The following is a 27,536-nucleotide window of genomic DNA, read 5'->3' as shown; positions in this document are numbered from 1 at the left end:
TTCTCTTAACACAGGCACATACTGCCATTTATTTATGGTAAATGTCATCGAACTGACAGCAAGAGCTTTTTGACGGACTTGGCAAACATAGCGCACATCATGCATCCATGATAAACATGTGACTACATCCGGTTTTCAAAATAAAGTGTTAACCTACGGTGTGTAGGCTATACAAAAAGCATGAAAGTAAGGTCATTTGGATTAAATTAACAGGAAGTAGGCTATAGAAAATGACATATATCCCTTATGACAGTCTTAGAGCAGATTTTCTAAATGTAAATATATAATTAATTGTCAGAAATGATGGAGGAATGTTTATTTTTTCCAGCAATAGGCTACAGTAATTTCCCTCACAATTTAGTGGCATTTTATTTTTAATTCATTGGGAACACTGGTGACATGTTTTATACTTTATTTTAAGACATAACCTTTCAGTCACAAGGTGAGCTGCAATCCCTTATGTTTTCTCCCAAATCCCAAATCATTGGGTCTTTAAAATACCTTCAAATGTTATATACTGCTAATAATAATATGCTATTCCCTAAAGAAATCTAATATAATTGAGTAAATAATCTTCTGTTGGCCTAAATTCACATCAAAGTATAAAAGAATACATTTGGCAATTGTTAAGGATCTGCATTTATCTACAGCCCAGGTTATTATTATGGCATTTCAATTCAAATGTAGCACATTGGTCAGATAAACAATCATTCTGGTAGCTAGGTTTGAAGATACGGACTTCTTTCTACAGAGTTTATTTTGAAAGACTTGAACATGATTTTACGTTTACGAAGTTGGCTGTACTGTTGCTACTTTCAGTGCAGTGATGTCTGCGGTGCTTTGCCTCGTAGCAGGAGCACTTTGCTTTTATGTGATAGTGTATTACGGCGTATTCAGAGGCGCTAGGTGCTCCAGTTCAGTGAAGCTCAATGGGAAGACGGCCATTGTTACAGGTAACGAGCCTCACCTACTAGCTACTGTAGCTCCTGCTACCATGTAGCTTGCTTCAGACTCTCAGCTCATCTTCATGTAAACCGTAGTTGTTTCTCTAAAACACGTCCTCAAATTGTGTGTCAACGCTGCACCTTTCATTAAAGTTAGCTATAGGGGCATTAAAGGACATTAACTCGATAATACCATGGTCCATTACACCTTTTAAGACAATTAATATATTATTTTCATGCTTTTGCAATCAAAATCTAAAGTATTTTCCAATAGTCTGTTTCCCTGCAACACTTGAAGGTTTGACTAATCCCTGAAGATACATTCCGATCACAAAAAAGGTTCTAATGCAATGGAAGCGCTGGTAAATCCTGTTCCCAGTAAATAGGACGGACCTGGCAACGGGAAAATAGTTCTAGTTAGCTCAGCTCCCAGCCAGAAAGCTTGCGCTATGCTAGCGGGATTTGATAAACCGTAACGTTAAATATAATTTGTAAAGCATGTTGAACAACAATACAAGCTTCAGCTCAATTTCATGGTCTCCAAAACAATATCAGGACTGTCAAGAACAAATGATACGCCGTGTGTAGGCTACTGTCTGCTAAAACCCGGAAGTAGCGAGGTGAACAGCGAGCGAATGGCTGTGTGGTTTAGAGGGGCACTGTTTACCTCTGACAGCTAGTGCGTTAGCGCCATCTTGTGGTGTTCATGAGGCACAGCAGGGTCAATATTCAGTTAAAATATGCAGTTTATTATTATTATTATTTACTTTTAATCTATCCCAAATGCTATCTTCATCTTTCCCCTTGATCAAAGAGTATCAACTATTTTAGTGTTTTCCTATGTTTCGTTTTGGATCCAGATATTCTAAATCTCACCGAGATATTTTAAAGTTTGTGTGTTATTAGTGCGTCCAATAAACCTACCCACATCTGTTTATGTTTAACCGACTCACATCTCGGTTATTTGAATATAGTACCTAAAATTGTAAGGGAAATGTACCTCTGAAATGAAGAATTAACCCAACCACATACATTTTAATAATGTAAAATAAGAAATATTATGAAATCCAGTGTTGATAAGCCCATGCATTTTCCCAATATGCCCATATAATTAACTCTTAGTCCATCTTTGTATAAAAATATTCCTCTTCTACCACGATACAGTGGGTGCTATAGAACAATGTAGAGCTGCACACATTCATAGATTAGTTGTTAATGGTAAAATTAATCAATTAGGGCGCCCAGATAACTCAGTTGGTAGAGCGGGCGCCCATACATAGAGGTTCACTCCTCGACGCAGCGGGTCCGGGTTCAACTTCGACCTGCAGCCCTTTGCTGCATCCCTCCCCCTCTCGCTCCCCTTTTATGTCTTCAGCTGTCCTGCCAATTAAATGCCTAAAAATGCCCCAAAAAGTTAATTAATTAGTTGCTCTGAGCCATTTTATTATTTTTTAAGAAAAAAAACTCATACATATTCTGTTTCCAGTTTCTTAAATAGGACTATTTCCTTGCTTCTTTAATACTCAGTGACAGTAAATGGAATATCTTTGAGTATTGGACATCTGGACCTCATCTTGGGCTTTGGGAAACACTGATCCACATTTTCACAATTTTCTGACATTTTAGAGTCCAAACAACTAATCCAGAAAATAATCTACAGGTTATTCAACCATGAAAAAAAGTGGTAGTTTGCATCCCTAGAACAATGTGTATTTGAAAAAAACTGACTTTGATTTTAAATGTTGATTGTATAATCTCAATACCAAATGTATGAAACAAGTAATGATTGGTTCAATACATTATTTCTAATTTTCTGTTATCTGAAGGCTACATGAAATGCCAGTCTTTGGAATGACAGGTCTCATTGCGTTCAGCATCGCTTCTTGTTGTCAGTGTTTTGTTGAGTATTATGTTTGTGATTGAGTGGTTTTCCTGCACAGGAAGCAACACTGGCATCGGCAAGGCCACGGCTCTGGACCTGGCTAAGAGAGGAGCCAGGGTGATCCTTGCCTGCCGCAACAAGGACAAAGCTGAGGCTGCTGCTGTCGACATTCGTACGGTAAGACCTCTGCCAGAATAGACTGTTCCCTTCACACACAGCACCGAGAATCCAATTCGAATGTCAGCTGTTCTGATCCAAAAGGTGTGACTATGAAGCCTTTTAGGGATCAAGCGATACTGGAATCTTAATACCGATACCTATTATTTGTAGTTAATGAAATCAATAGTCAATGTTTGGAACCGCTATGCATTTACAGTGAAAAGAAAAATCTTTAAGTCAAAATTAAGATTTTGTAATGTTACAAACTCCAACCCAAAACATTTTTTTAAAATGCTGTAAACAATTATAAACTTTCAACATAATCCACAGTAGCCTAAAAGATACAGATAGTGTTGTGGGCGGGACATTAAGTCAGAGGGACAAACACAGGGCTGCACTATTAATTGCACATTTTTCCTTGATAACGATAAATGAACGAAACGTTTTGGTGATCGACAACCGAAGTTTTAAAAAAAACGTCTTTTGCATGATAAAAATAGGCTGTACAATCTATTTCTTAACTGCTTATTAACTTATCAGTCCTACTTTTTTTTTGTTCCTTCTTGTCTTTTATTGAATGTTGTGTTTGATTATTCTTGGTTGATGTAAAGCACTTGGGACACCTTTTGGTTGCTGTAAAGTGCTATATAAATAAATGTTGATTGAACTTTGAACCGGCAAGTTACGTTTTAAGCTCCTCTTTTTTCTGAAGAGCAACGTGACACATGAGACTATATTGATGAGGACCGGCGAGTTAAATCGGCCGTCCGAGAGTAGGCTATACCAGGCAGACAAACAGCTGCCAGCCTGCAGGTGGAGGCGCTCGGACATACATGCTGCGGGCCGCTATTGACTTGTGCCGGTCCCGCAAGCGGTTTCAGGAAACTGGCTAAAACATCAACACCGGTACAAGCCTACAGCTGTCTGCGGAGTGCGTACGTTGTCCACTCTGTCAAGTCCAAACACACTGCAGGAAAACGTTGTTTTCAATATATTCAAGTGTATTTTCCAAATGCAGAAAAATCAGCAAGGCAACTTTTGTTTCCATCAGTATTGTTTAGTTCTGGCAGATATGCATACTACAGCCAGACTGATCCAGTGTGAATGTGCTTCAGGAGAGTGGGAACAACCAGGTGGTGTTCATGCATTTGGATCTCGCCAGTTTCAAGTCTGTTCGCAGCTTTGCTGAAACCTTCCTGAAGACTGAGCCCAGACTGGACATCCTCATCAACAACGCAGGTGAGAATATTTAAATACGGTGGAATGTCCCTCCATGCTACATTTCTCATTTTTACATCAAAATGAAACGCTGTGATAAAGGTTAGGTAGACTGAAAGCTCAAAATAAAGCGAAACATTGCATAGATCTAAGTGCGGATATCTCTTCTATCAGTTTGGACATAAAGCAAAATGAAAAAGCATTGTTGAAGGCTAATTTTATTTTTCAACCTGGACAACTATTTTCCCATGCTTTGGTGTCTAAGTGAATAATGTGAACAACAATCTTCAAAATTGGTGTTGAGCGAGCACACTGTAACTGGCAGACGCAAACCGGTGGGCACTGTAACCCTATAGGTCAAATGCTCAGATGTGTCAAAGTGTCTGACAACGTTATCGAAAGGACAGAGATAGACCTGTTTTGTTAAAGAGTAAGATCTTTTTGTTTATCCAGAAACCGCTCCAAAATCACGATTGCCAAACCCACCAGACTCCATTTAAATAAAAAGCACTTTTAGCTTGTCCACAGCCAGCATATTTCCACATGTAAATAGGTGAATTAAGGGTTTATTTCAACCAAACCAGAGTGGTGATGGTTGGAACAGTGGCAATATGAACTTTTGATAGTTTTATTTTGTTCCTGTTGAGTCTGGTGGGTCTGGTAATAGCGATTTCATGTTAAACAAAAAGGTCCATCTCTGTAGGCATCCTTTCCATAATGTTGTCAGACACTTAGAATAATAATCTGAGCCTTTCAGCAGTAAAACAGCACCTTTCATTGGATGCAAATTTAAGGTGCACAATTACCCATTAACTTCCATTGTAGCTTGGTTCGCCGCTGCCAACTGCAACATTCTTCCTTTTTATTGGAAACGAAATCAGTTACATTTGACTTAAATTGGAAGCACACTAAGTGATTGAACCACTCCATTTTAGGTGTGATGGGTCTTGGACATACTGAGGATGGTTTCGGCATGGCGTTTGGGGTAAACCACCTGGGTCACTTCCTGCTCACCAACCTTCTCCTTGAGCAGCTGCAGCAGTGTGGTCCCAGCCGCGTGGTCACCGTGTCTGCACTTCTGCACCGCTTTGGCAGGGCGGACTTCCCTCTGCTGGCTTCCAAAAACAACTCGGTGTCTTCTCAGTCTACCTGGCACAACGTTCAAGCCTACTGCGACAGCAAGCTGTGTAATGTGCTCTTCACCCGGGAGCTGGCCAATAGGCTGGAGGGCACCGGTGTCACCTGCTACAGCGTCCACCCAGGTCAGTGCCTTCTGCACATTTTATACATGAATGTTGGGCGAGGCAACATATCCTGTGGCTGTTGTTTTCAAGGGTAACTATTGTTTTGTTTTTTTATTAACCTGGACCAGGGTTGCATGATATTTAGTTTCATTGTCTACATTGTGAGATGTGGGATAGTCACTAGGGATGAGCCGAATACTCGGCTGAAACGAGTATCCGGTACGGATAAAGCACTTTTGCCGAGTACAAGTATTATCCGAGTAATGCGAGTCAATAGGCTCGTTCGAGATGAACTGCGCCTCGCCTGTAAAGTGGACGAGAGCAGGCGGCAGCAGCGGGGGGCGGTGATAAAAAGCTGCGGTAAAGTCGGACAGTTTCCAGCCGATTCCAGCTCCTTCAGGCTGGACAGGAAGTGATGAAAACACTGTGGTGCGATTCCGATTTAATAAAATATAATCAGACCCTCATACCAGCTGGTACCCAGTCTCCAGTTGTTTTAGTTATGACAGAGTAGCTGGCAAAGTGCTCTACATGCGATCTGTTGCTGATTTTAATTAACAACAGACTGTAGATGATCCGTGATCTGATCAGATTTAGTCTCTTTGACTTCTAAACTTAACTATCAGTCACACAACATGTGTTCTGGACAGAATAAGTCTTTAAATCAGACAAATAGCAATTAAAATCCCTCCGATTCAAAAACAGTAAAAAGTTGATATAAAACGTCATCATGTTGTAAACCAATCAGGTGTTAAATCAGCTGAGAAGCCGGCGTTTCCCAGCATGCTCTGGGTCCGCCTGGCTCTTGCAGTCGGTGAAAAGCAACTGCGCCGCCTGCGTCTCAGAACTGCGGCCGCCTTGCTCTCGTGAGATTTCCGTTGCCCACGTGTGCATGACGTCAGAGCAAGTCGGACACAAATCTAACCGGCATGCAACGGGCGCCGATCGCCGGTGATCGATTCTGCGCAGACCTGGCTCATCTCGAACGAGCCTAATGAAATTCTCCATTGACTGTGTCTCCGTTCTGTGATAGGCTAGTCACAGTGCCAGTCACAACGCCTCTCCTTCACACTATTCTGTGATAGGCTAGTCCCAGCGCCCCTCCCCTACACTATTCTGTGATTGGCTAGTCCCAGCGCCCCTCCCTACACAGACAGACTCCCGTTTGCTGTGTGCCCAGTGTTGCCAAGTCCGCTTATTACAAGCGACTATGGGCTTGTTTTTTTGTAAAGTCGCTTACAGATATTGGTAGTCGCGGGTTGCGGTTTTTTTGGGCTTGTCACTAAAGTGTGGTTGCTTATTTGGGCTTGTTCCCAGCTTGTTCTCGCCGGTTCGCTCGATCCCGCCCCTTTCCACATAAACACCATTGACAGCAGCGTTATTTCCCACCCACTTCCTGCTTCTGATTGGCTCTGACCCAGATGGAAACGAGTACCAGCCAATCAGAGGCCGAGCAGGGCGGTCTGTTGTTTTCTGGTTAGGAAAACGCGCGAGTAGCGACTAATGGTGAGTGGACTGTAGGAGAGTTTTTGGAGGAATAAATGCCCGGGATAAAGTGGGTGAAATACGGGAAGAAATATAACAAAGACTGGGAGAAAGAGAAAGGAGGAAAAGAATGGATTCAACCCGTCGTGGGGAACAAGAACAACTCAAAATCACTGTGAAAAAGTGTCTATATTTGATATCCCATCTGTTTGCTAATGTTAAATAATGTTAAAGGTGGTTTAACTCCCTCCTGTGGTCATTGTCCTAAAGCTCAGGAGGGGAAATAAATAAACTTTAGCCCACCGTGGGGACAGTTTACCAATCTGTCCACATGGATTGTAAAACCGTGCACACAGTTTGATTTATTTTTCTCTTCCAGGATCTTAGGGGGGCTCCTTAGAAAAAGTCGCTTATTTTGGGCTTGTTTTCACAGGCCTGGTTGCGTATTTGTCTCGCAAGATCTGGCAACACTGTGTGTGCCTCTCACTCGCACACGGGACACGGAGAAGTGAACAGCTCTCTCCCCTCCTGGTCCGCGGGGCTTTTTCTGTTAACATTTAGGGTTTCTTCAAGCTTCAGGTTTGTTTTATACTTACGTTTGAACTAGTATCTAGTAACCAGGAGACTTCTGGTAACCGTGGGGTTGTTTCAGACATAGTGCTTGGTAGAATGCTACTCGTGTTGCATCTCTGCCGTCGGAATTTTTTTTTTTTTTAACTGCCTGCTGGCTCTAACCAGTTTTTTGAGTGTCTGAAACTTTCTTGCTGTGTTTTATAAAAAAATAAAAGGGAGTTGCGGTATAAATGAATAATATTACAAATTAAGTTACACACACACATTCCAACCCCCCGCCCCCCTCTCTCTCTTTGTTTCTCTCTCTCTCTCTCTCTCTCTCTATATATATATATCTTACTCACTCACAGGCACAGACACTCACACTCCAAAAAATTGATCACACTGATCATAGAAAAATTTAAAGTTAAAAAAATAAAGTTATATTATTGAGTATGAAAACTCTTGTTCATTACATTTTACTTAATAATTGCAACCACATTGTTGTATTTATTGTTGCAAAACTTGTTATATACTGTAGGCCTATATAGTTTGTTACCATGACAACACCATTGATCTGAAGCTTGATGCTGTCATGTAAATAGTTTTCTAATCAGCAATAAATATAACAATTTCTGATCAACCCATATCAATTGCATGCTTAAATAACATACTGGTTAAAGCCCCGCACATTTCAAGACAACCAGACCCACTTCCGGGTTAAATCTGACCACTTCCGGTTTAGGCCCCGCCCACCCCGAGTACGGATCCGGATACAGATAATTCATGTGGTAAACAGATACAGATAATGCTGTACTCGCTCATCCCTAATAGTCACATCGCAGGATGTTGTGATGTGAATATCAGTAATGCACACACTTGTAAAACACTGACTACTGTGCCACTGTGTCAGCAGCAGCTGCTGCCTACGGTACTTTTCTACACATGGGAGAGCCTCACTTCCCATAACAAACCCCTGTAAGACTAACTTTCCGTCACATGCACACGTTGCCCACATGACCACCTGTCTTAAAGGGGAAGGCCCGGCTGGTAACAATCATGTAAAAGGAGAATGGTGTAAGAAATTCATAACTTACAACGCATTCGTTTGGATCTCTGAGGAAAAGGAGGCTGAGGGTCGAATTGAGAATTGGAAAAGGTTTAATGCAACAGCAGTGATGAAGATGATAAGACAAAGACAATCAGACAAAACAAAGTAACACTGCAGCTGACAGCGGACTGATCCACGCTCCTCCTGACGGAGTCACGTAAAAAGCAGTCCAGAAACTTCTTATTTCACACTTTTTATGCGCTGCACCAGGGTTCCTTTTCACCTGGTGCTTTCAAATCCATTCTCATTGGTCCGCTGTTGTCATGACAACATGCCGTACATCTTTGCTGTGCAATGAGAACTGACCTGCCTCTGCACCTCCGGGGGTCACTCCTTGGTAGCAGAGCAACTGCTTCTGTTGTGCAAATGTGAAACTCTGACATCAAAGTAGTCCAATCAACATTGTATTGTTTTAGCCTAGACTAAAACCCCAGGGGACAGGAGACAGAGAGGACCACCTTTTGTTTCATAGCAGGAAGCCCCTTTCCATATGTTGAATGCCAGACTTGACCTGATCAACTCTTTACAGTCAGAGAAACAGGAGGGGGGGGAGGTGAGGAACAAATGGCCATTCTGCCTTCTTCACAGACATATGCATATTAATCCCATCCTGACTGCATCACACAGTTTATAACTTTTTATAACTCAACAATGGTAAATGTTTACTTTTTTTTATCAAGGAGCAAAAAAGTTTCAGCGTCAACATCGCAACGTCCTGCGATAGAGATGATGAAACAAAATATTGTGCATATTTTGCTGTAGTCACAGTGCTTACTTGCTTAGTTGTTTGTAAAACATTAAAGTTCAACTAAGATTTATTTTTATTTTCTTTGAAGATGCACTGTCCTACAAAATCACCCCAGTAGTCGAGAATGATTTATAATTTCCAAATACAGCTATTTATGTCATCTTGTAAAATGTTTGTCAGGTTTTTCCAATATGGTGCAGCCCTAACTTGGGGGCTGTTTCACGAAAGCAGAATTTATAAATCAAGCATTACAGATAAAGCGAAGCATGACCTAGTCTAATCTGTGCACCTTGGCTTGGTGCGTTTCACGACGGCCAAGCCAGGCCAGCAGCTTCTTGTGGAAGTATAACGTGAAACACATTATTTGTAAAAAAGAAACACAGGCGTTGTAATGAAACAGCGAGAGAAAGTGTGGCAGACGATCGCAGACCGACTGAATGCGTCAGTAGCCTAAGTATATAATTTTACTGACCACTGCTCTGAACTGAAATCATCATAATCATACTATTCAATGATATGGCTACTAATCGTTTGCACAGATTAACAGTTGTACTCTTTGCCTTCAAAGTAAGCAGAAGATATAATCTTACTCAGGAAATTAACTATGAAGATCAATGTTCTACAATAATAGAATATGATGCACAAATATCTCTTTTACTCTGTTTCTCCTCCTCTCTCATGGGCTAAAATATATATTTCCTAAGTCATATTAACTTCCACTGCTTGCTTTTAATGCAAAGTGTAAAAACTGTTTGTTTTTGCAAATGACAAGTCACTAATTGAATGGTTTCAGTTAAGCAGTAGTTTGTAAATGTATATTTTTAAACTATCATTCAGACGGTCCGCTGTTATCTGCCACGCTTTTTCTCACGTTTTTTTTTTTTTTTTTTTTTTTTTTTTTTACATATTATATGCTTCCTTGTATATATGGACGTAGAAAAGAGAGACACTGAAGATATTGGACTCCAAAATCTAGAGACTATAAAGAGAATTAAGTGACAAATTCCATGCAAACTGTAAACATGAATGTAACAGAGGACTGTATATTCATTTATTCACTTATTTCCCCCAGCAAAATACAATGTCGAAAGCCATTGAGGTGTCCTTTCCCAGTTTTTACATGAATGTACAGTAGTCCATTATTTGGGAGGATTGTACAATTAGGATAGGTTTTAAAAATCGTACAATCCTCCCAAAGTGTAGTCCCAGTTTACAGGACAACACAAATTGTATGCTAATAATGCCAAATTATTAAGTCCTTTCTTGTTAAAGAATCCCCGAAAAAGAATCAACTAAAATATTTTAAGGTTCATTGGTCCACCATAGAAACAAACGTACAGCACTTTTTGTATTGCCCTTAGTAACAGACTTCATTTAAAACACATTTGGCAACTTTTCTAAACAACAGCTGCGCCAGAACCAAGCCGTCAGTCAGAAAAATAAAACGTGTTTTTGCCGATTCATCACTAGAAATGTAACTGTAGCAAGCATCTCACTGTCACTAACATTATCCACTTACATATTTAGACAAAACAAACGATAAATCCAGCTACAAAAAAGCCTAAAAGTCGTAGGTTTGAACGGAAGTAGCCTACAAAGAGGCGTTGTTATGGAGATGATGCGCCGTCTCGTCTTGTCTCATTAGTGTGAACTGGCAAGTTTCCGAACGCTGCAGACCGGCTCGTTACAAGAAGTTGCAAGTTTCAACTCGTCTCCTCAGGAATCTTTGGTCTGAACTGGGCTTAACTCATAGATATAAAACAGTTAGTTGTGGCTGGATCTGAGTCGTAGGCGACGCTGTCATTTGGTTTGAGTCCAGCTGAGACGGGCCGGTTCAGACTGCTGCAACTTTTACGGCAGCGTTCTAAAACGGTTTGGTCTCGTCGGGAATCTTTGGTCTGAACGCGGCTTCAAAGGTCAAGACCTAGCTGGAAAGCATTTTCATATTTCCCGTCTCTTCTGTTTTAAAGTCTGTTGCAGCTCTGACCACACCACATAAGAACATCATTTTTGAGCTGCTGGTTTTTAATACTAACTAAGAGATGACAACAATCTGACAGATGTCAATCTGACCGGTCTCTGTTATGCAAATGTTCCTTTATGGCTTTATTCAGACATGACACGATGACAATGACGTGGAACGAGACGCAATGCTCGCCTAACATTGGCACCTGTCGCCAAAGTTATTAGAGTTTTTCATTTTTCAGTAGTTTTTATTTTTATTTTGTTTTGACTTTTTTATTTTCAAATTCAATTTAGTTTTAATTAGTTTTAAAAGGGGGTTTGCTAGTTTTGTTTGTTTTTTGAAAATGCTTAGTTTTAGTTAAGTACTAGTTTAGTCTTTTTGTAATGTGGGTTATTTGTCAGGGCCAAAATTCAAAAAGGTCAGACAAAATATTGTGTAATAATAACTCAACAAATACATCATACAATTTCAGAAATATGTATACACAATGTATTTAACAATAACATATTGAAGTGATAATTATTCACACAAAAGAAAGAGAATTTAGGCTTTTTTGGGGTTGGGAACCGGAGGGTCTCTGGTTCAAGTACCCGTACGGACCAAGGACTACATGGTGTGGATTGGTAGCTGGAGAGATACGGCGTCACCTCCTGGGCACTGTCAGATGCTCTTGAGCAAGTGAGCAAGCGTGTGGTGATTACAATCAAAACAGGGTGTAAATTGTAATTCCTCCACTGGGGATCAATAAACAGTATAAATTGTTAAAACATTAAATTATTATTAGTAAATTAAAATTATTATAAATACTTTGTTGTTGCTGGGATATTATGGGCTGTAGTTTTGCTGCCACTAGATGATATTATGTCAGATTACAGTAACCATGGACCCCTTCAGCCAAACCTCATATGCTTGGGTCATGTGTTCTTCCAGGAGTGGTCACCACAGAGCTGTGTCGCAGCATGAGCCTCTGGCAGCAGCTCCTCCTGATGCCCTTGGCCAAGCTCTTCTTCCTGGATCCAGAGGGGGGGTCCCAGACCACCCTGCACTGTGCCCTGCAGGAGGGCCTCGAGCCGCTCAGCGGACGCTACTTCTCTAACTGTACACTGCAACAAGTGGGAGCCAAGGGGCGGGATGACGGCCTGGCTAAGAAGCTGTGGGAAGTGAGTGAGAGGTTAACCCGTTTGACGTAACAGACTAAATCCTAATCCAGAGAGATGGCTCTGTGCCTTATCAGAGACCTCTACAGGCCTCCAGTGTCAATGTCTTATTGATGGGCTCGTTGAGACCATCAATAGTTTGCATAATTCAGTTAAAATTCAAATTTTTTTAAGTGCTTGAAGATTCAATTATAAATAAAGCGTCTGTCACAAGCAAGAGACAATAAAAGCAAATTGAGTGGTCATAGTCGTCATATTGACATTTAAGGTGTTTCGACTGATTTACTATGTCAACTTATGCGTTGAGTAAAAGTTAAACTAAAAGTTTCCGGTAGCTGTCAGCGGTAGCTTTTGAGCAGCACATTCAATTAAAATATGTTTTGTCAGTCTATAGCTGTTTACTAGTAAAGATGACAAGGCAGCAAAACATTTTTTCATGTAAAGCTGACTAATGCATGTAATCTTTCCACCGTAGGATCAATGTTTTAATAACTTTCAAACGAGCCACAAGATAACTCCACACGTGCTCCGGTACCTAAACAAATAGCGATACACGCTTTGTCTCGGGCTGGTATCCTATGATGTAAGCTATATATCTGTTAGTAAACCTTAAGCAGTGCAATGTGTTACTATTTCTGTTATCTGCATAACCATACATATGTGCCTACTGTTTATTAAATAACCACAAAGATGTCATGATTGCATTTTTTTACTGAAATGTTACTCCAGCCAGTTTGAAGAAGATAACCACTTTCAATAAATGCTCCATCAGACCAGAAAGGGGCCAAGGTAATGTCCCTCGTGTACTGGAATACATGGTGCTATCGGTCGCGGTCGCCTGCCAAGCGGAAGGTTGGTGGCTTTGCAGTCCCATAAAAAGACCATAAGGAGCTATGTTTCCATCCACACGTTTTTTTAACTGAATTAAGTGATATCAAATGAAAAATTCCTTATGGAAACAGTAAAATATTATGGAATTTCATGAATATCAGCTCCAAGGAAATACGTTCGGTCTCATCGGATTTTCTCTTGATCGATATACAGCTTATGCAGTAAACGCTGATGGAAACGTTATTTGCCGAATAAATAATGACTTCTGATTAAGTTTTAGGGCATTTTATGGTTGCAACCCGACACAAAACAAAGAAGAAGAAGTTTTAGTTAATATTTGCCCAATATATCCGCTCTGTTTGGACACATGGCAGGTGTCAACAAAGACAGATGTAAGTGGACGGACGAGGAGATGAGAGACTTTCTGAATGTAATTTATCAGGAACTCGCGATGGAAATGGCCGATTACAAAAAGCCGTGGGACGTCCTCCGGAGTAAATGGAAGGTGCTCAAACTGCGAGACATGTCTCAATAAAGAGTTGTCTCCAGCGGTGCCGGAGGGACAATAAAAGGCAATTGTTGCCTCTGCATCATCATAGCAATGTGTTGATAGCGTCCTTGTTTTGTTATTATAGCTTGATATGTCGCTATCAGCTGGCACATAAGCAAAAGTTTGCTTGGTTGTTGTGCGATTTAATGCGAAAATTAATGGAAACACCTTACAATGTCTATAATCCATTTGAAATACAAATTTGACAGCAAAACAGCATGTGACGTTATTACGCACAGGTTTTTATTGGCTTTAAAGCCGTTGGATGGAAACACTCACCAGCTTTATTCGCATGAGTTTTTTACCGAACTTCAGTTCATTTAATTGACTAGTGGGTGGAAACTTAGCTACTGTCACTGACACTGAACCCTGAGTTGCCCCTGATTCTGTGCCTTCGGAGTGTAAATGTGTGTGAGTGTTTATCTGATGAGCAGGTGGCACCTTGGACGGCAGCCCCGGCCACAGTGTATGAAACTGTGTGAATGGTGAATGGTTCCTGTACTGTAAAAATGCTTTGAGTAGTCGACAAGACTAGAAAAGCGCTATATAAGAACAGTCTGTTTACATTACATTTACTACTTGCTGTCTTTGGTTTTAACTGGACAAGGTTATAAGGTTATACTATAACAGCACAGACACTGTAATATGATTGCTGATAGGTCAGACTGCCAATACAGTTTGGTCAAAGGTACAAATTTACTACACCAGAGTCTAAATCAACATTAAACTTAACACCGATTTTCTTAACTAATCCTCTGATCTCCGGACGTGTTAGAAGCTTTTCCTCCTCACGTCCCCCGAACTCTGTACTGCTGTTTTCCGTTCCTCTCTGTGAATGTCAGCCAGACTACGGAGTTGATGGTTGTCTTCTGGGAAGACACAGGGAAGGAACTACCAACCTGCCAGGATCAACCGAGGGTGTCATAACTTGATTGTACCTTACAAGATTGAGGTTATACAAGCATTGTTACACAAGATTACCAAGTGACCCAAATACTTTAAAACACGTCAAAAACTAAAAAACAAATCAGAATGACTGCATAAATCATTGAATTATATGACAAGTGACTATTAATTGTAAGGTAAAGTAAACTTGGATAAAACAGATTGCAAGGAAATTTATTTTCTGTATGGGACGTTTGTGTAAGATCTTTTAAAAGGTGCACATCGTACCCTGATGTGCACCTCTATGTATGTAATGTAACTAAACTTCATGGCGACGTACAATGCTTAGCCGTGGATTGGTAGTGTTGCATTCCCCCCCCCCGATTCATCTCCTGGTTCTTCTCCATAAACAACATGAAATCAAGGAGTGGGTTATCTTTTCCTGCTGCTGATTTCCTACCTTGGTCAGAAAGCACAGGGGAGACACTTTGTTTCCCTCACTATGACTCTAAAGTCAGTACTCACTTCAAAGCTAATCGCCGTCACTCTCTCACTTGTCCTTTGCTCTATCACCCACTCCCCACACACACAAACACACACATACACACATATATCAAGTTCAGGCCACTAACGTATTTTATATTTTATTTTATGTCATTTATTTTTTCTTTACTAACATGGAATTATTGTAATTTTTTTCCTGGTCCATTGTCAGGAAATGTTATGTTTCTTTAAAAAAAAAAGAAAAAAAAAAAATGGAACATGAATTAAAAGCCGAGCAGAGCAAGTCTGGTAATGTCCCTCTGAGTAAGGGACCGTTTGATATTCATGAAAGGACCACCGAAGGAAAATAGGGGAAGGTCATGTCTTTTTATTCTTTGTTGAGGAGAGGGTCACCCAAAGTTTTTAGTCTGGGGGGAGGGGGTTCACCCATATTTATGAAAACAGCAAAAACTTTAAAGTGGCTTGTACGCTTTTCCATGTAGCTCTCAGTCTCGGCCCCCCCATCGATAGCAAGGGTCTGACCCACCGCTGGGTTAACAGCAACACGAGTTTGGAGTTGCTTTCTGTGAGAATACAACCATAACCAACTGCGCTATCTGTTGCCAAAGTATTGTCGTTGACATGTAGCCGGAATGTAATAAAACTCTGACTAGCTCTAAGGTTTCACGTTGCCTCGAGCCCGAGCACCCACGCAAAACCACTGAGCATCCAGGTGTGCCAGACTGCCAGTAGATCACATTCATTTAAAATTAAACATTGCAGTTGGTGCTAAGTGGAGGGTGTGAGCAGTGATCGCTGTTCCGTGTCAGTTAAACTTCTCATCTTCAATCCGATCTGTTGATCTCCGGCCAGCTCGCAGCGGGGTCTGTGAAGGTGGACAGGCCGGGCAGCTAGCCCACGACCCGGCAGGCACCCACCGGCTGTCACATCAGACTGTGGAGCTTCTGAACTCCAACACACTTGGAACAAATTTCAATTTTTGTAAAACAACCCTAATCGTGCCCTATGTAGTTGATTTCTCGCATAAAAAAAGTCTCAGAAGTGAATTTAGAAATGGAATAGCAGACAAACAATGTTTACAGTTCCCAGTTGTAGTTCCACTGAGACACCCTGTAGGGGGCGGCAGCGGGAAAAGTTGCTTTAACTTTGAATTTCAGATTGGGCGGGCCACCCAGTGTACTTTGTTGAATGGTCTTAATGTTTTATTGTTTTATTTCATATGATTACTAGTTTACTAGAAGAGTAACTTTGTATCTGAAGTAATGCAGGAAGTGTGCATTTAGCTTCCATGCTTATTGTGTTTCCACAACAATGTTAGTGGTAAATCTACTGAAATGGCCGCCGTAACAGTAGATTATGATGTGTAAGATGAGAAAGCAGAAGTTGTGTATGTCATGGTTGTGAAAAGAACCAGTGGCTATATGTACCTCTTTGCCAAGCACAGAGCAATACAGAAGGCATCTATAAATTATTGGGAAGGGTCATGCCTTTTTCCCAATCATTTTTGCGGGTCACAGGTACAGTTATTGCTTGGCAAAGGGAGTGTCAAGTCTATTTTGCTTAATTACACCCAAACTCCTCCGGTAGCTCCTCAAATAAAAAACAAACAGTCCCTAACAGAGAAGTTCTGTATGGTAATGTGCTGGTCTTACAGATGAAGAGATAACAGTGTGTATCATGTCTCTCTCGGAAATACTTTTCATATAAAATACAATGATGTGATTATTGATTAAGATAAAATAAGATTAAGATGATGCAGGTCTCTGAATCACATCACCGTAGTCCAAGACTGACATGAAAACTGTATTTATATAGCACCTTTTATGCAAGCATGCAGCCCAAAGGGCTTCACAGAAATAAATTACAACACAGATGATAACAAGAAACAAGAAGACAACAAAAGACAAAAAAGAATAATACAATTTGTTTAAAGCAAGACTAAAAATCACAACAGAGCATACTGTTAATACTCTGAACATAATAAATCAAACATCAGGGTTAAAAAATGGTAAACAAAACAATGTTTAACACTTTAAACTAATGCTGTAACATTCAAATTAAAAGCCAGATTAAAAAGAGAATTTATCAAACATGCATTAACACTCAAACACATTCTTGCATTTAATTGCATAATACATACAATTATGTGTACAGTATATTACCTTATTTATAATGTCATGTCTGTCTCAGAAGCTGCTAATGGGTTAAGTCTCCTGAAACAACGTGAATCCACTGGAGCGTGTCTGTGTCCAGTGTGTCCACAGGGGGGCAGTAGCGCATCACAGCTCCAACAGCAGAAATCCCGGTGTGTCTTTATGCTGTGCCATGGCCATTGTTGCTTGGAGCAAGGTTGTTGAGGACCTTAACCCAGCAGACCTATGGATTCTGTTCATTATGAACACTGATTATTAACACAGGTTGGCATGAAAGCTGGGGCAGTTGTGTGTGTTAAGAGAGGTGCTCTTGTAATTACTCAGTAGGACATTCTTCTGCACAGGCCTCTCCTTTAACCTCAGTGTTGGTGGGGAGGAACACACTTCCACGATCGATTCCTATCTCCTCCTGCCTTCAACTTTCCCTCTTTCACCCCCTCCTCCCTTGTCTCTGCAGCATGCTGAAAGGACCTGTGGTAAACTTGAATCCTCATTGAGAAACAGCTTTAGTGACCATATTTCTTTTTAATCCAGTAACAGCACTCCCCTCCCCAGCAAACAGTTACAGGGTGTAGGTCATTAAAGGGTAACTTCATTTTTTGTTGTTTTCAACCTTGACCCTATTTTCCCATTTTTGTCTATGTGACGGAAGGGGACAACAATCTTTGAAATTGGTCCTGTATTAAGCAAGCAGAGACAAAACAAGCTACAGTGTAATGTTAATGGGCAATAGCACATCTTCAATTTCCGTTCACTGAAAGGGCTGTTTTAGCCCCTGACGTGCTTAGATTGTTATTCTTAGTTTCCTTAACTAGGTGAACCAACCAGGGCCGGTGCCAGATGTGAAAAACATTTGAGGTTCAGCCCAAATATATATATATTTGGACATTGGGCTAATATATATAGCCCAATGTATATATAAATACATTGTCTGGTGTTAATATTTTTAAGTCCCATAACACGGGTAGGAATTTGCCGTAAACAGCATTACTAATCTTAAAATCCATTTTTGTTATACTATGTTGGAGTAAAGTTTGCAGAATGAATGCTTAGCTGAAAAATTTGCTACTGTTTATTGAAATGCCATAATAATCTGGGCTGCTCTAATTGCAATCAAGGATCCATAACAATGTCAAGTAAACAAGGTCTAAAATGCTCTGATTCAACTATTAGGCCAATAGAAGAACATTTGCATTATATTAGATTTATTTAGGCAATAACATAGTAGTAGCAATAGTATAGAACAGTCAAAAGTATTTTAAAAGTCTAAAAGATTTGGGACTTTTGAAAAAACATGGAGCTCCAGTTGCAAACAGGCCAACAGTATGGATCAATTTTCTCAAGAGCAATTTCTGAAAGGGACACAAACTATACAGCCCAAATAGTACAGGTGTATAGGATATGTGTTGTTGTGGAACTCCAGCAAGCAGGCTGGCAAGACTATTTTATTCACTTTAATCATTGGATGAAGGAGGGAGGGACTTTAACTGCTAATTTTGGCTTATTCTGTACAGACCACATGTTGTGTGGCCGATAGTTACGTTTAGAAGTCAGAGCGACTAAAATTGTTCAGATTACGGATCATCTAAAGTCTGTTGATACAAACTCAGCAACAGATTGCATGTAGAGCATTTTGAGAGCTATTCTGTCATAACTAAAACAACTGGAGACTTATACAAGCTGATATGTGGGTCTGATAACATTTTATGAAATTGGAATCGGAATGAATTTTGTCAGCCTAACTACATGGCTACATTTTGGCTCAAAATGATGTTAATTGGCAGATCAGTAGGCTTGCTGCAATTAAATATATATTCTCTGTCCCAGACAAAACCTAATATTTATGTGGGGGATGCAAGATCATTTTTTGCTTATAATATGACTGCGTGGTGGACATATGAACCTAACTCACATTTAGACATTTGACGTTAAAGATTTGTGTTTTTGTTGAGAAAAGAAAAACAGACATAAGATCGTTTTTCAGTATACCAAAATCTCCCTTGATTTCTTTTTGTCCCATTATTTTTTCTCATTTTAATTCTCTTATCAACATGCAAAAGTGGATCGGCTTGCTTTGTGCAAATGTTTTTTTTTATTGAAAACAATATTGGCATATAGCCTACTGTAATTGAACTGTGTTCAATTTCATATGTAACATTCTCACTTGGAGCAAATAATCTCCCACACAATGTAACAATGTCCAGCAATAAAAGGGTGAAAAAAATACTTTGACAGGTTGGGAGGGAGAATTGGCATCAGCTGTGTGCTTGGTCATCAGGTGGTATTTCAGACAGGAAGTGCTGCGATGATAGCTCAGTTCACAATGACAAAACACACAGATCACTTTGGTCTTGTCAGTGGAACCATTTGGCAACTTTTAAAAAGTACACTTTTCATCTAGAATCTTATTGGCATCCATTTTGGTGTCTCAGACTCGCCATCCACTCAAAACGTAACATTACTACTCTTTGGCCGCTCGCAAGCCCAAACAGCGTGTGTGCTGCGTGCCTGTTTCCGGTCTAGCTAGATCTGGTGTGGTGTTGTAGTTTTTCTAACGTTACTAGTTGTTTCAACAGCAGAAACAAAGTTTGCTAGGCCAAAAAGAACATTAATTTTGCGAAAAAAATGCGACAATAAGTCCTCATATCAAGACAGTTTGGTAACATCTTTGTAAGAATGGTTGCTTATGGAAATACTAACGTCACTATGTCACAGGCAAAGGAGACAGAAAGAACTGAGGAACAGGGAGACCAGGGGCAGTCAGGTGTAGAGTCTCAGGTAAGGAACAGGGAGACCGGGGACAGTCAGGTGTAGAGTCTCAGGTAAGGAACAGGGAGACCAAGGACAGTTAGGTGTAGAGTCTCAGGTAAGGAACAGGGAGACCAGGGACAATCAGGTGTAGAGTCTCAGGTAAGGAACAGGGAAACCAAGGACAGTCAGGTGTAGAGTCTCAGGTAAGGAACAGGGAGACCAGGGACAGTCAGGTGTAGAGTCTCAGGTAAGGAACAGGGAGACCAGGGACAGTCAGGTGTAGAGTCTCAGGTAAGGAACAGGGAGACCGGGGACAGTCAGGTGTAGAGTCTCAGGTAAGGAACAGGGAGACCGGGGACAGTCAGGTGTAGAGTCTCAGGTAAGGAACAGGGAGACCGGGGACAGTCAGGTGTAGAGTCTCAGGTAAGGAACAGGGAGACCGGGGACAGTCAGGTGTAGAGTCTCAGGTAAGGAACAGGGAGACCGGGGACAGTCAGGTGTAGAGTCTCAGGTAAGGAACAGGGAGACCGGGGACAGTCAGGTGTAGAGTCTCAGGTAAGGAACAAGGAGACCAAGGACAGTCAGGTGTAGAGTCTCAGGTAAGGAACAGGGAGACCAGGGACAATCAGGTGTAGAGTCTCAGGTAAGGAACAGGGAGTCCAAGGACAGTTAGGTGTAGAGTCTCAGGTAAGGAACAGGGAGACCAAGGACAGTCAGGTGTAGAGTCTCAGGTAAGGAACAGGGAGACCAGGGACAGTCAGGTGTAGAGTCTCAGGTAAGGAACAGGGAGACCAGGGACAGTCAGGTGTAGAGTCTCAGGTAAGGAACAGGGAGACCAGGGACAGTCAGGTGTAGAGTCTCAGGTAAGGAACAGGAGACCGGGGACAGTCAGGTGTAGAGTCTCAGGTAAGGAACAGGGAGACCAAGGACAGTTAGGTGTAGAGTCTCAGGTAAGGAACAGGGAGACCGGGGACAGTCAGGTGTAGAGTCTCAGGTAAGGAACAGGGAGACCGGGGACAGTCAGGTGTAGAGTCTCAGGTAAGGAACAGGGAGACCAGGGACAGTCAGGTGTAGAGTCTCAGGTAAGGAACAGGGAGACCAAGGACAGTTAGGTGTAGAGTCTCAGGTAAGGAACAGGGAGACCGGGGACAGTCAGGTGTAGAGTCTCAGGTAAGGAACAGGGAGACCAGGGACAGTCAGGTGTAGAGTCTCAGGTAAGGAACAGGGAGACCAGGGACAGTCAGGTGTAGAGTCTCAGGTAAGGAACAGGGAGACCAGGGACAGTCAGGTGTAGAGTCTCAGGTAAGGAACAGGGAGACCAGGGACAGTCAGGTGTAGAGTCTCAGGTAAGGAACAGGGAGACCAGGGACAGTCAGGTGTAGAGTCTCAGGTAAGGAACAGGGAGACCAGGGACAGTCAGGTGTAGAGTCTCAAGTAAGGAACAGGGAGATCAGGGACAGTCAGGTGTAGAGTCTCAGGTAAGTGTGTTGAGCTTAGTTCATATTTTTGGAGGTGTGTGAGTCAGGGTTAGCAGATGAGCTTTACCAATGGCTCGCTAATTTACATGATGATGAGCTAATTTAACAAATGTAAATGTAAAAGCATTGTATTTATTTTATATGGGGTCACTTTTTTGTTTTTTAAATAAGTCATTGTGTTTTACGGTATTTTTGTGGCTTGATTGTAAACTGAAAAAGAAATAAATGGTTTTAAAGAAGAATATTTTGGTCAATCACCTCTTTCATTAAATCAAGAGTCACACTGAAAAGAATGACAATCTCCATGCTACACTACTGATAGTATTAAGGCTTCTCTCTGCGTACACATATCCTTTACAAGTATAATTGTGGCTGCAATTGTGTCCCCCCCCCCCCGTTGGGTAAGATTTACGCCCATGCAACTAACGTTACTAAAGTGACTGGGGCCGTTACTTTGTTCTCTTCCACCCAGCGCCGTCTCTCTTTAACAGTACTGCTTACTTAAAAAACTTAAACTTAAAAAGCCTCGTTTGTATTGTTTTACTAAGTCCACAATAATTTTTATAATATATTATTACATTGTTTACAATACACAGCCCCCCGTGGTTAACGCCTATGCAGACGTGTAAAATAATATCCCAGAAAAGTAAAAATGTGCTGCAGCCTCATTTCCTGAAGGCCCATGAAATAAGAAAGCTGTGTTGTTGCAGGCCAAAGGTGTGTGCAGCTCAGGATTGTGCGCTTCTCTTCCTTGATCTATAGTTCATAGATGTTCTGTCAGTCCTGCTCCACTCTCTTGTTTGAGAAGCAGCTCATTGATGACTTGAGTGTTGTGTTTGCTTTGGGCAGACTCCACAGCGCTGCAGTACTTAGTGACTGGATTAGTGCATCAATTAGGCAGCTATTGGATGCATAGAGCCATGGCGATTGATTTAGAGGCTGTGGAAGCCATGTGCAGGTTGTTTGTATGGGAACGATGTCAACACATCTAAATGAAAGAAAAACTGATCTGTTGCAATAACCTGATTAACACCAATTATTTTTTTGTATTTTTAACTCTTTTCTCTTAAATAAGTGAGTCATTGATGAGATGCAAAACTCCCATTCAGTTGATGTCAATGTTTATTCGAGTTATTGGAACGATTTGTGCATCTATATTGAGATTTATCATTTGATCAAGCTCTTGATCTAGGCCTACCAGTCTATTATCACCTGTGGTGATGCAACACATTCTCCCCCCCAAGCACATCTCAACGTCGGCGTTTGGTCAGGCACCTTTGGCGTTCGTTACACAAAAAATCTCCTTTAGCGCAGGCACGGCGCCAGGATTTCAGTTTTGGATGGGCCAGACCAATTTTGGGTGGGCCTTAAATTAAAACATTATATCAAATCACTGTTTAACCTACAAATGACTAATATACTGTTATGTTATCTGTGCTAACATAATAGAGATTTCAATAGCTTGATGCTCTTTAAATATGTTGTAAAAAAACATTGTACAAACGTTTTGTTGTATAGGACGACCCTATCCGCGACCGCTCTCCTTGGTTCTGCCCAGAGAGGAGCGCGTTGGAATCTCCATTACGCACCATACCTGGCTGCGCTATTACGCAAAGCTCCATAGACCTAAGACTGGAACAGTGGTCAGGCATTTAATATTTCCCCAAAACATAATTTAGTTCTGCTCGTATAACAGGAGGCTGAATATTTCACAATTCTGTTTAATTATTTTTAAGTTTTCAACACTACAGGTCAACAACACTGGCCGACAGTTTCATTCAATACTCGGGCACAGAACTTGTTCATTGACGTCATCTGTCATGTAAAACAAGACTCAAGTTATTTCCGAAAGAGACAAACTGTTACTTTAGTGTGATTCATGTTATAACCATATTTAACAAAAGGAAATAAATCACATTAACAACAGACACAGCGCCGATAACAAGGGGAACCCATGAGGGAAAAAGAACAGTAACAAGCTGATATAGAAATAGAAATGTGCCTGTAGATTTGTAACGGGTTATGAATCGATTATTTTAATATATCTCAATACAGACGAGTAGCCTTCACACACCTTACTGTTATCCTCGTGGTGCACAATTAAACTCGCTAAAAAAGGCCTGAAGAAGCGAACACGGAACGACTCATTTCCTCTTTTTCTCTCTGCTATGTTACTAACTTTCAACATGTAGCCTACGGATCATCGCATGTTTTTAGGTCGCTCACACACACACACACACCCCCACACACACAACACACACACACACCACACACACACACACACACACACCTGACACAAATTACAGCAGTAGTCGGCGGGTTGCTCTTTAAAATGTCGATGATATCATCAAAGTCAAGAGTTACTGTAAGCTCTCTTATGTCAACAGACACAGAGACATAGGCGAGATGTAAGCATGGTGCTCCTGTTTGGTGTTTTTAATCTGATTGCACTGGAAAAGTGTACAGGACGTCATCGGCAGTGTTCTCAGAGCTTTAGGAAAGCATGGATATTTGGGAAAACGTCCTCATTGCATATGTCCATCACTTCAACAAGACTTTTGAGATGTTCTCTTTTTTTCGTCCTCTCTATGAGTTTCACAAACACTGCGAGCTCCGACTCTGACACGGTTATGTTGAAGCACTTAATTCCCTGCATCGTTGAGAGTGGCCAAGCGATGGTGTCATTTGTATGAAGGCTAGGGGACATCAGGACTGCTGATGGTGTCATTAGTCTGAAGACTAGGGGACATCAGGACTGCTGCAGATGCCAGAGGTGTCACTGTGGAATTGAGTGTTCAGTTCAATAAGCTAGCAGTAGCGCTTTTGGAAATGTTGCGCAGATCACTGTCACTTAATAGACAAACAACTTTTTTTAAATTAAGTTAAAAACTACTTAAGATTTAGACTAATTTAGCACAAATTACGAGATAATTTGCCACTTTTTAATAATTCTTTATAATTAAACATTTTATTTTCTTTTTTTTTTTAATGAAAATTTGTGGGTGGGCCTGTTGAAAAGTGGGTGGGCCTAGGCCCGTCAGGCCCACCCATGACGCCGTGCCTGCTTTAGCGTCTAGCACTTTAAAGTCATATTTAGACACGCCTGGTCGAGGCTCTTGGCATCAATATTTGACGCTCTGGGTTGGGACGTACGTTTAACTGACAGAAGAACGGGGCAGTTAGGTTACTGTTGTCTCTATTAATACTACGTCATCTTACAGCGCCGCGGACGTGCTGCTACTCTGCCCGGTGCGTTCCATTCAGACGATAAAGGGAGATTTTTGCATCGGTATCTAAAGCTGAGAGACACGGACCAAGAGTCAGTATTTGTATATGATGAGTTGGAAGTAACAAAGTGTTGGTTCATGAAGACCGGGTCATGACCTAAAGAACGAGATCCTGGGTTCAAGCGGCCAAAATGGGTGGCTGGCTAGATAGGGTGAAAAGCTCAGTCATCCACGAGGAATTTGGAGTAGAGCAGCTTCTCCTTTGCGTGAAAAGGAGCCAGCTGAGGTGGTTCAGGAATCTGGTGAGGAGCTCTATCCTGACAGCCCTGCGTAAACACATAGTTACAATGAATGTTGCAGTATTGCAGGAACATTAGAGCAACTGGGGATGACAGTCCCGAAAAAGACGTTGCCTCTATTGCCAACCCGTCTGATGTGTATTAGAAAAGGTTTTGCTTCTTACATAATGTTGTCACTTGGGTAAAATTGACAAGTGTCTATACCAATTGTCTTTTTAACTACAAAATAAAAACAATGATTGAATCCACACAAAACGCTCTTGGCAGTACAAATATCCATCCATCCATCATCATCCATCTTATCCGCTTATCCCGGTTATCGGGTTGCGGGGGCAGCAGCTCCAGTAGGGCGACCCCAAACTTCCCTTTTCCGAGCCACTCAACCAGCTCCGACTGGGGGATTCCGAGGCGTTCACACGCCAGGTGGAGATATAATCTATCCAACCTAGTCTGGTTCTTCCCCGAGGCCTCCACCAAGCTGGCGTGCCTGGACCACCTCCCTAGGGAGGCGCATGGAGCATCTTACCAGATGCCCGAACCACCTCAACTGGCTCCTTTCGACACAAAGGAGCAGCGGCTCTACTCGAGTCCTCCGGAGACTGAGCTTCTAGCCCTATCTATAAGGCAGACGCAAGCCACCCTACTGCGGAAACCCATTCGGCAGCTTGTACACTGGAGCTACGTTCTTGCGGTCATGACCCAGCCTTCATGACCATAGGTGAGGGTATGAAGCAAATGGCCGGTAGACGAGAGCTTGCCTTCTGGCTCAGCTCTTTTTTCGTCACAACGGTGCCGAGGAACGGAAATGTAATCCGCATCACGCTGCTCGATCTCCGACAATCTCTGCTCCATAGTCCCCATCACCTCGCGGAACAAAAACAAGGTACTTAAACTCCCTTCACTAAAATCTCTACTTTCATAATTTTGGGGAGTCTATTTATTTCATGCAGTTTGGAGAAAGGAAGTCAAGGGGTTTGAATAGGTAGTGAGTAAAGTTCCAGTCTGGGATTATTCATCAACATACATTCCTTTAATTGTAGTGTAAAATAATTCCTAGTAATATAATTATTCCTTCAAATACGAATTGTGACCATAAATTGCCAAACAAAATTAAATGTTAAACTAAAGTTAGTAAGTAGGTAACATAGCGTTAAACGTCAAAAATGTACAAACATGAAAAAAGTGTCAAAGGACAAAAATGTGGTGGAGAAAAGTTTAAAAACCACAAGTGGGATTTTTTTCAATTTTGCCGGGAAGACAAACCACAAGGGTTTTTTTTTTTTTTAAAATGTATGAAAAACTGATAAGGTGCAAAAAAAAAAAATGAAATTCGCTTGGGCATTTCTCTAACTTAAGTGGCCCAACATGAAGAACTTATATTGATGTAATAAAGATATTGTTTAAAACTCATGACCATGATTTTCTAGTAACTTTGCCGGTTTGTGCGAAGGTCTTGTTTTTTGAGAGAAAGATTGTGGGGCCGACACACACAAAGGCAACAAGCAAAGTGTGTAACTCAACAAATAAATCCCCCGAAGTGTCTCTTTCCCGCCCTCCTCACTTTTCGTGCAAAGGGACTCACACGCCCCCCTTTGGGCCCCTTACAGTAACAGTGGGGTGTGGAAAAATAGAAGCCCCTTGGTCTTTTTTATTTTCCTTCGCTGAAATTAAAGGTTTATCTGTTAACCTGGTTACGGTGTTTACCGATTGCGGGGGCTTTTTTCGGTCAAGTCCAGTACACCCCTTCCTCTCCTTTTCCCAAAACCCTGCCCCTATCACTGGGCGCCCAGGGTTTTAAAAACTAAACCGTTCCCCCCGGGAATTTATTTCTTGGGAAAATTGGAAAGTTCGATTTTTGTATGGGACACAGATACTACCTTAAATAGGGATAATAAAAAATTATTTTAAAAAAATGCTTAGGGGCTATAAAAATATCAGTATTTGAATGGAAACTAAAATTTTTAAGGGTTTTTCATTGTAGTAAAAACAGTTTTTAAATGGCATACACTTTTGTTGAAAAGGGCGTTAAGTATGTAGTGGAATACGGGTAAAGCAGACATTTACGCATACTTCTACTCGAAAAAAACTCTGACCCTCTTAGGCAAGTATGAGATTAAAATAAAAAATAAAAAGGTTCTTTTTTTAGACCCCCTTTTGGGGGGCTAGCCCACCGAAACAACCTTGCAGTACCCACGTTTAAAAGGAAAACTCCGTTTTCTTTTTTGGGGAAATTTTTGGGGGCTGTCGTGAGAAAAACTAAAACAAGGGTGCTGTCCCCCGGTTATCCCCCTGTTAGAGTTAGCACCCAACGGGCAAAAACAGGCTTTTTTAAATGTTTTTTTTAACTCTAACATTTTTTTAAAATTCATTACCAGTGCCTCCCATGTAAGAG

General features: G+C 41.3%; 1 protein-coding gene and 2 long non-coding RNA genes across 3 annotated transcripts; 2 read left to right on the top strand and 1 right to left on the bottom strand.

Moving 5' to 3' along the window:
- The first annotated feature begins 704 nt into the window (after positions 1 to 704).
- On the top strand, positions 705 to 13,255 carry LOC116676485 (dehydrogenase/reductase SDR family member 13). The gene is made up of 5 exons (XM_032507545.1): positions 705 to 953; positions 2,885 to 3,003; positions 4,101 to 4,224; positions 5,139 to 5,465; positions 12,240 to 13,255. The coding sequence occupies exons 1-5, from the start codon at positions 827 to 829 to the stop codon at positions 12,497 to 12,499; spliced, it is 957 nt and encodes a 318-aa protein (XP_032363436.1). The 5' UTR covers positions 705 to 826; the 3' UTR covers positions 12,500 to 13,255.
- Positions 10,776 to 26,181, bottom strand: LOC116676647 (uncharacterized). Its single transcript, XR_004328797.1, has 4 exons — positions 26,169 to 26,181; positions 23,245 to 23,250; positions 15,904 to 15,908; positions 10,776 to 11,089 (listed from the first exon to the last, which is right to left on the bottom strand). It is a non-coding gene; the product is annotated as an uncharacterized LOC116676647 (long non-coding RNA).
- Positions 20,026 to 21,861, top strand: LOC116676657 (uncharacterized). The gene is made up of 3 exons (XR_004328801.1): positions 20,026 to 20,167; positions 20,355 to 20,387; positions 21,586 to 21,861. It is a non-coding gene; the product is annotated as an uncharacterized LOC116676657 (long non-coding RNA).
- Positions 26,182 to 27,536: the final 1,355 nt, after the last annotated feature.

Source organism: Etheostoma spectabile, chromosome 3, assembly GCF_008692095.1.
Source record: "Etheostoma spectabile isolate EspeVRDwgs_2016 chromosome 3, UIUC_Espe_1.0, whole genome shotgun sequence".
In the NCBI taxonomy this organism is placed as follows: Eukaryota; Metazoa; Chordata; class Actinopteri; order Perciformes; family Percidae; genus Etheostoma; species Etheostoma spectabile.
Note: the sequence above shows the minus strand (reverse complement) of the source record. Positions and strands in the feature narration are given on the sequence as shown.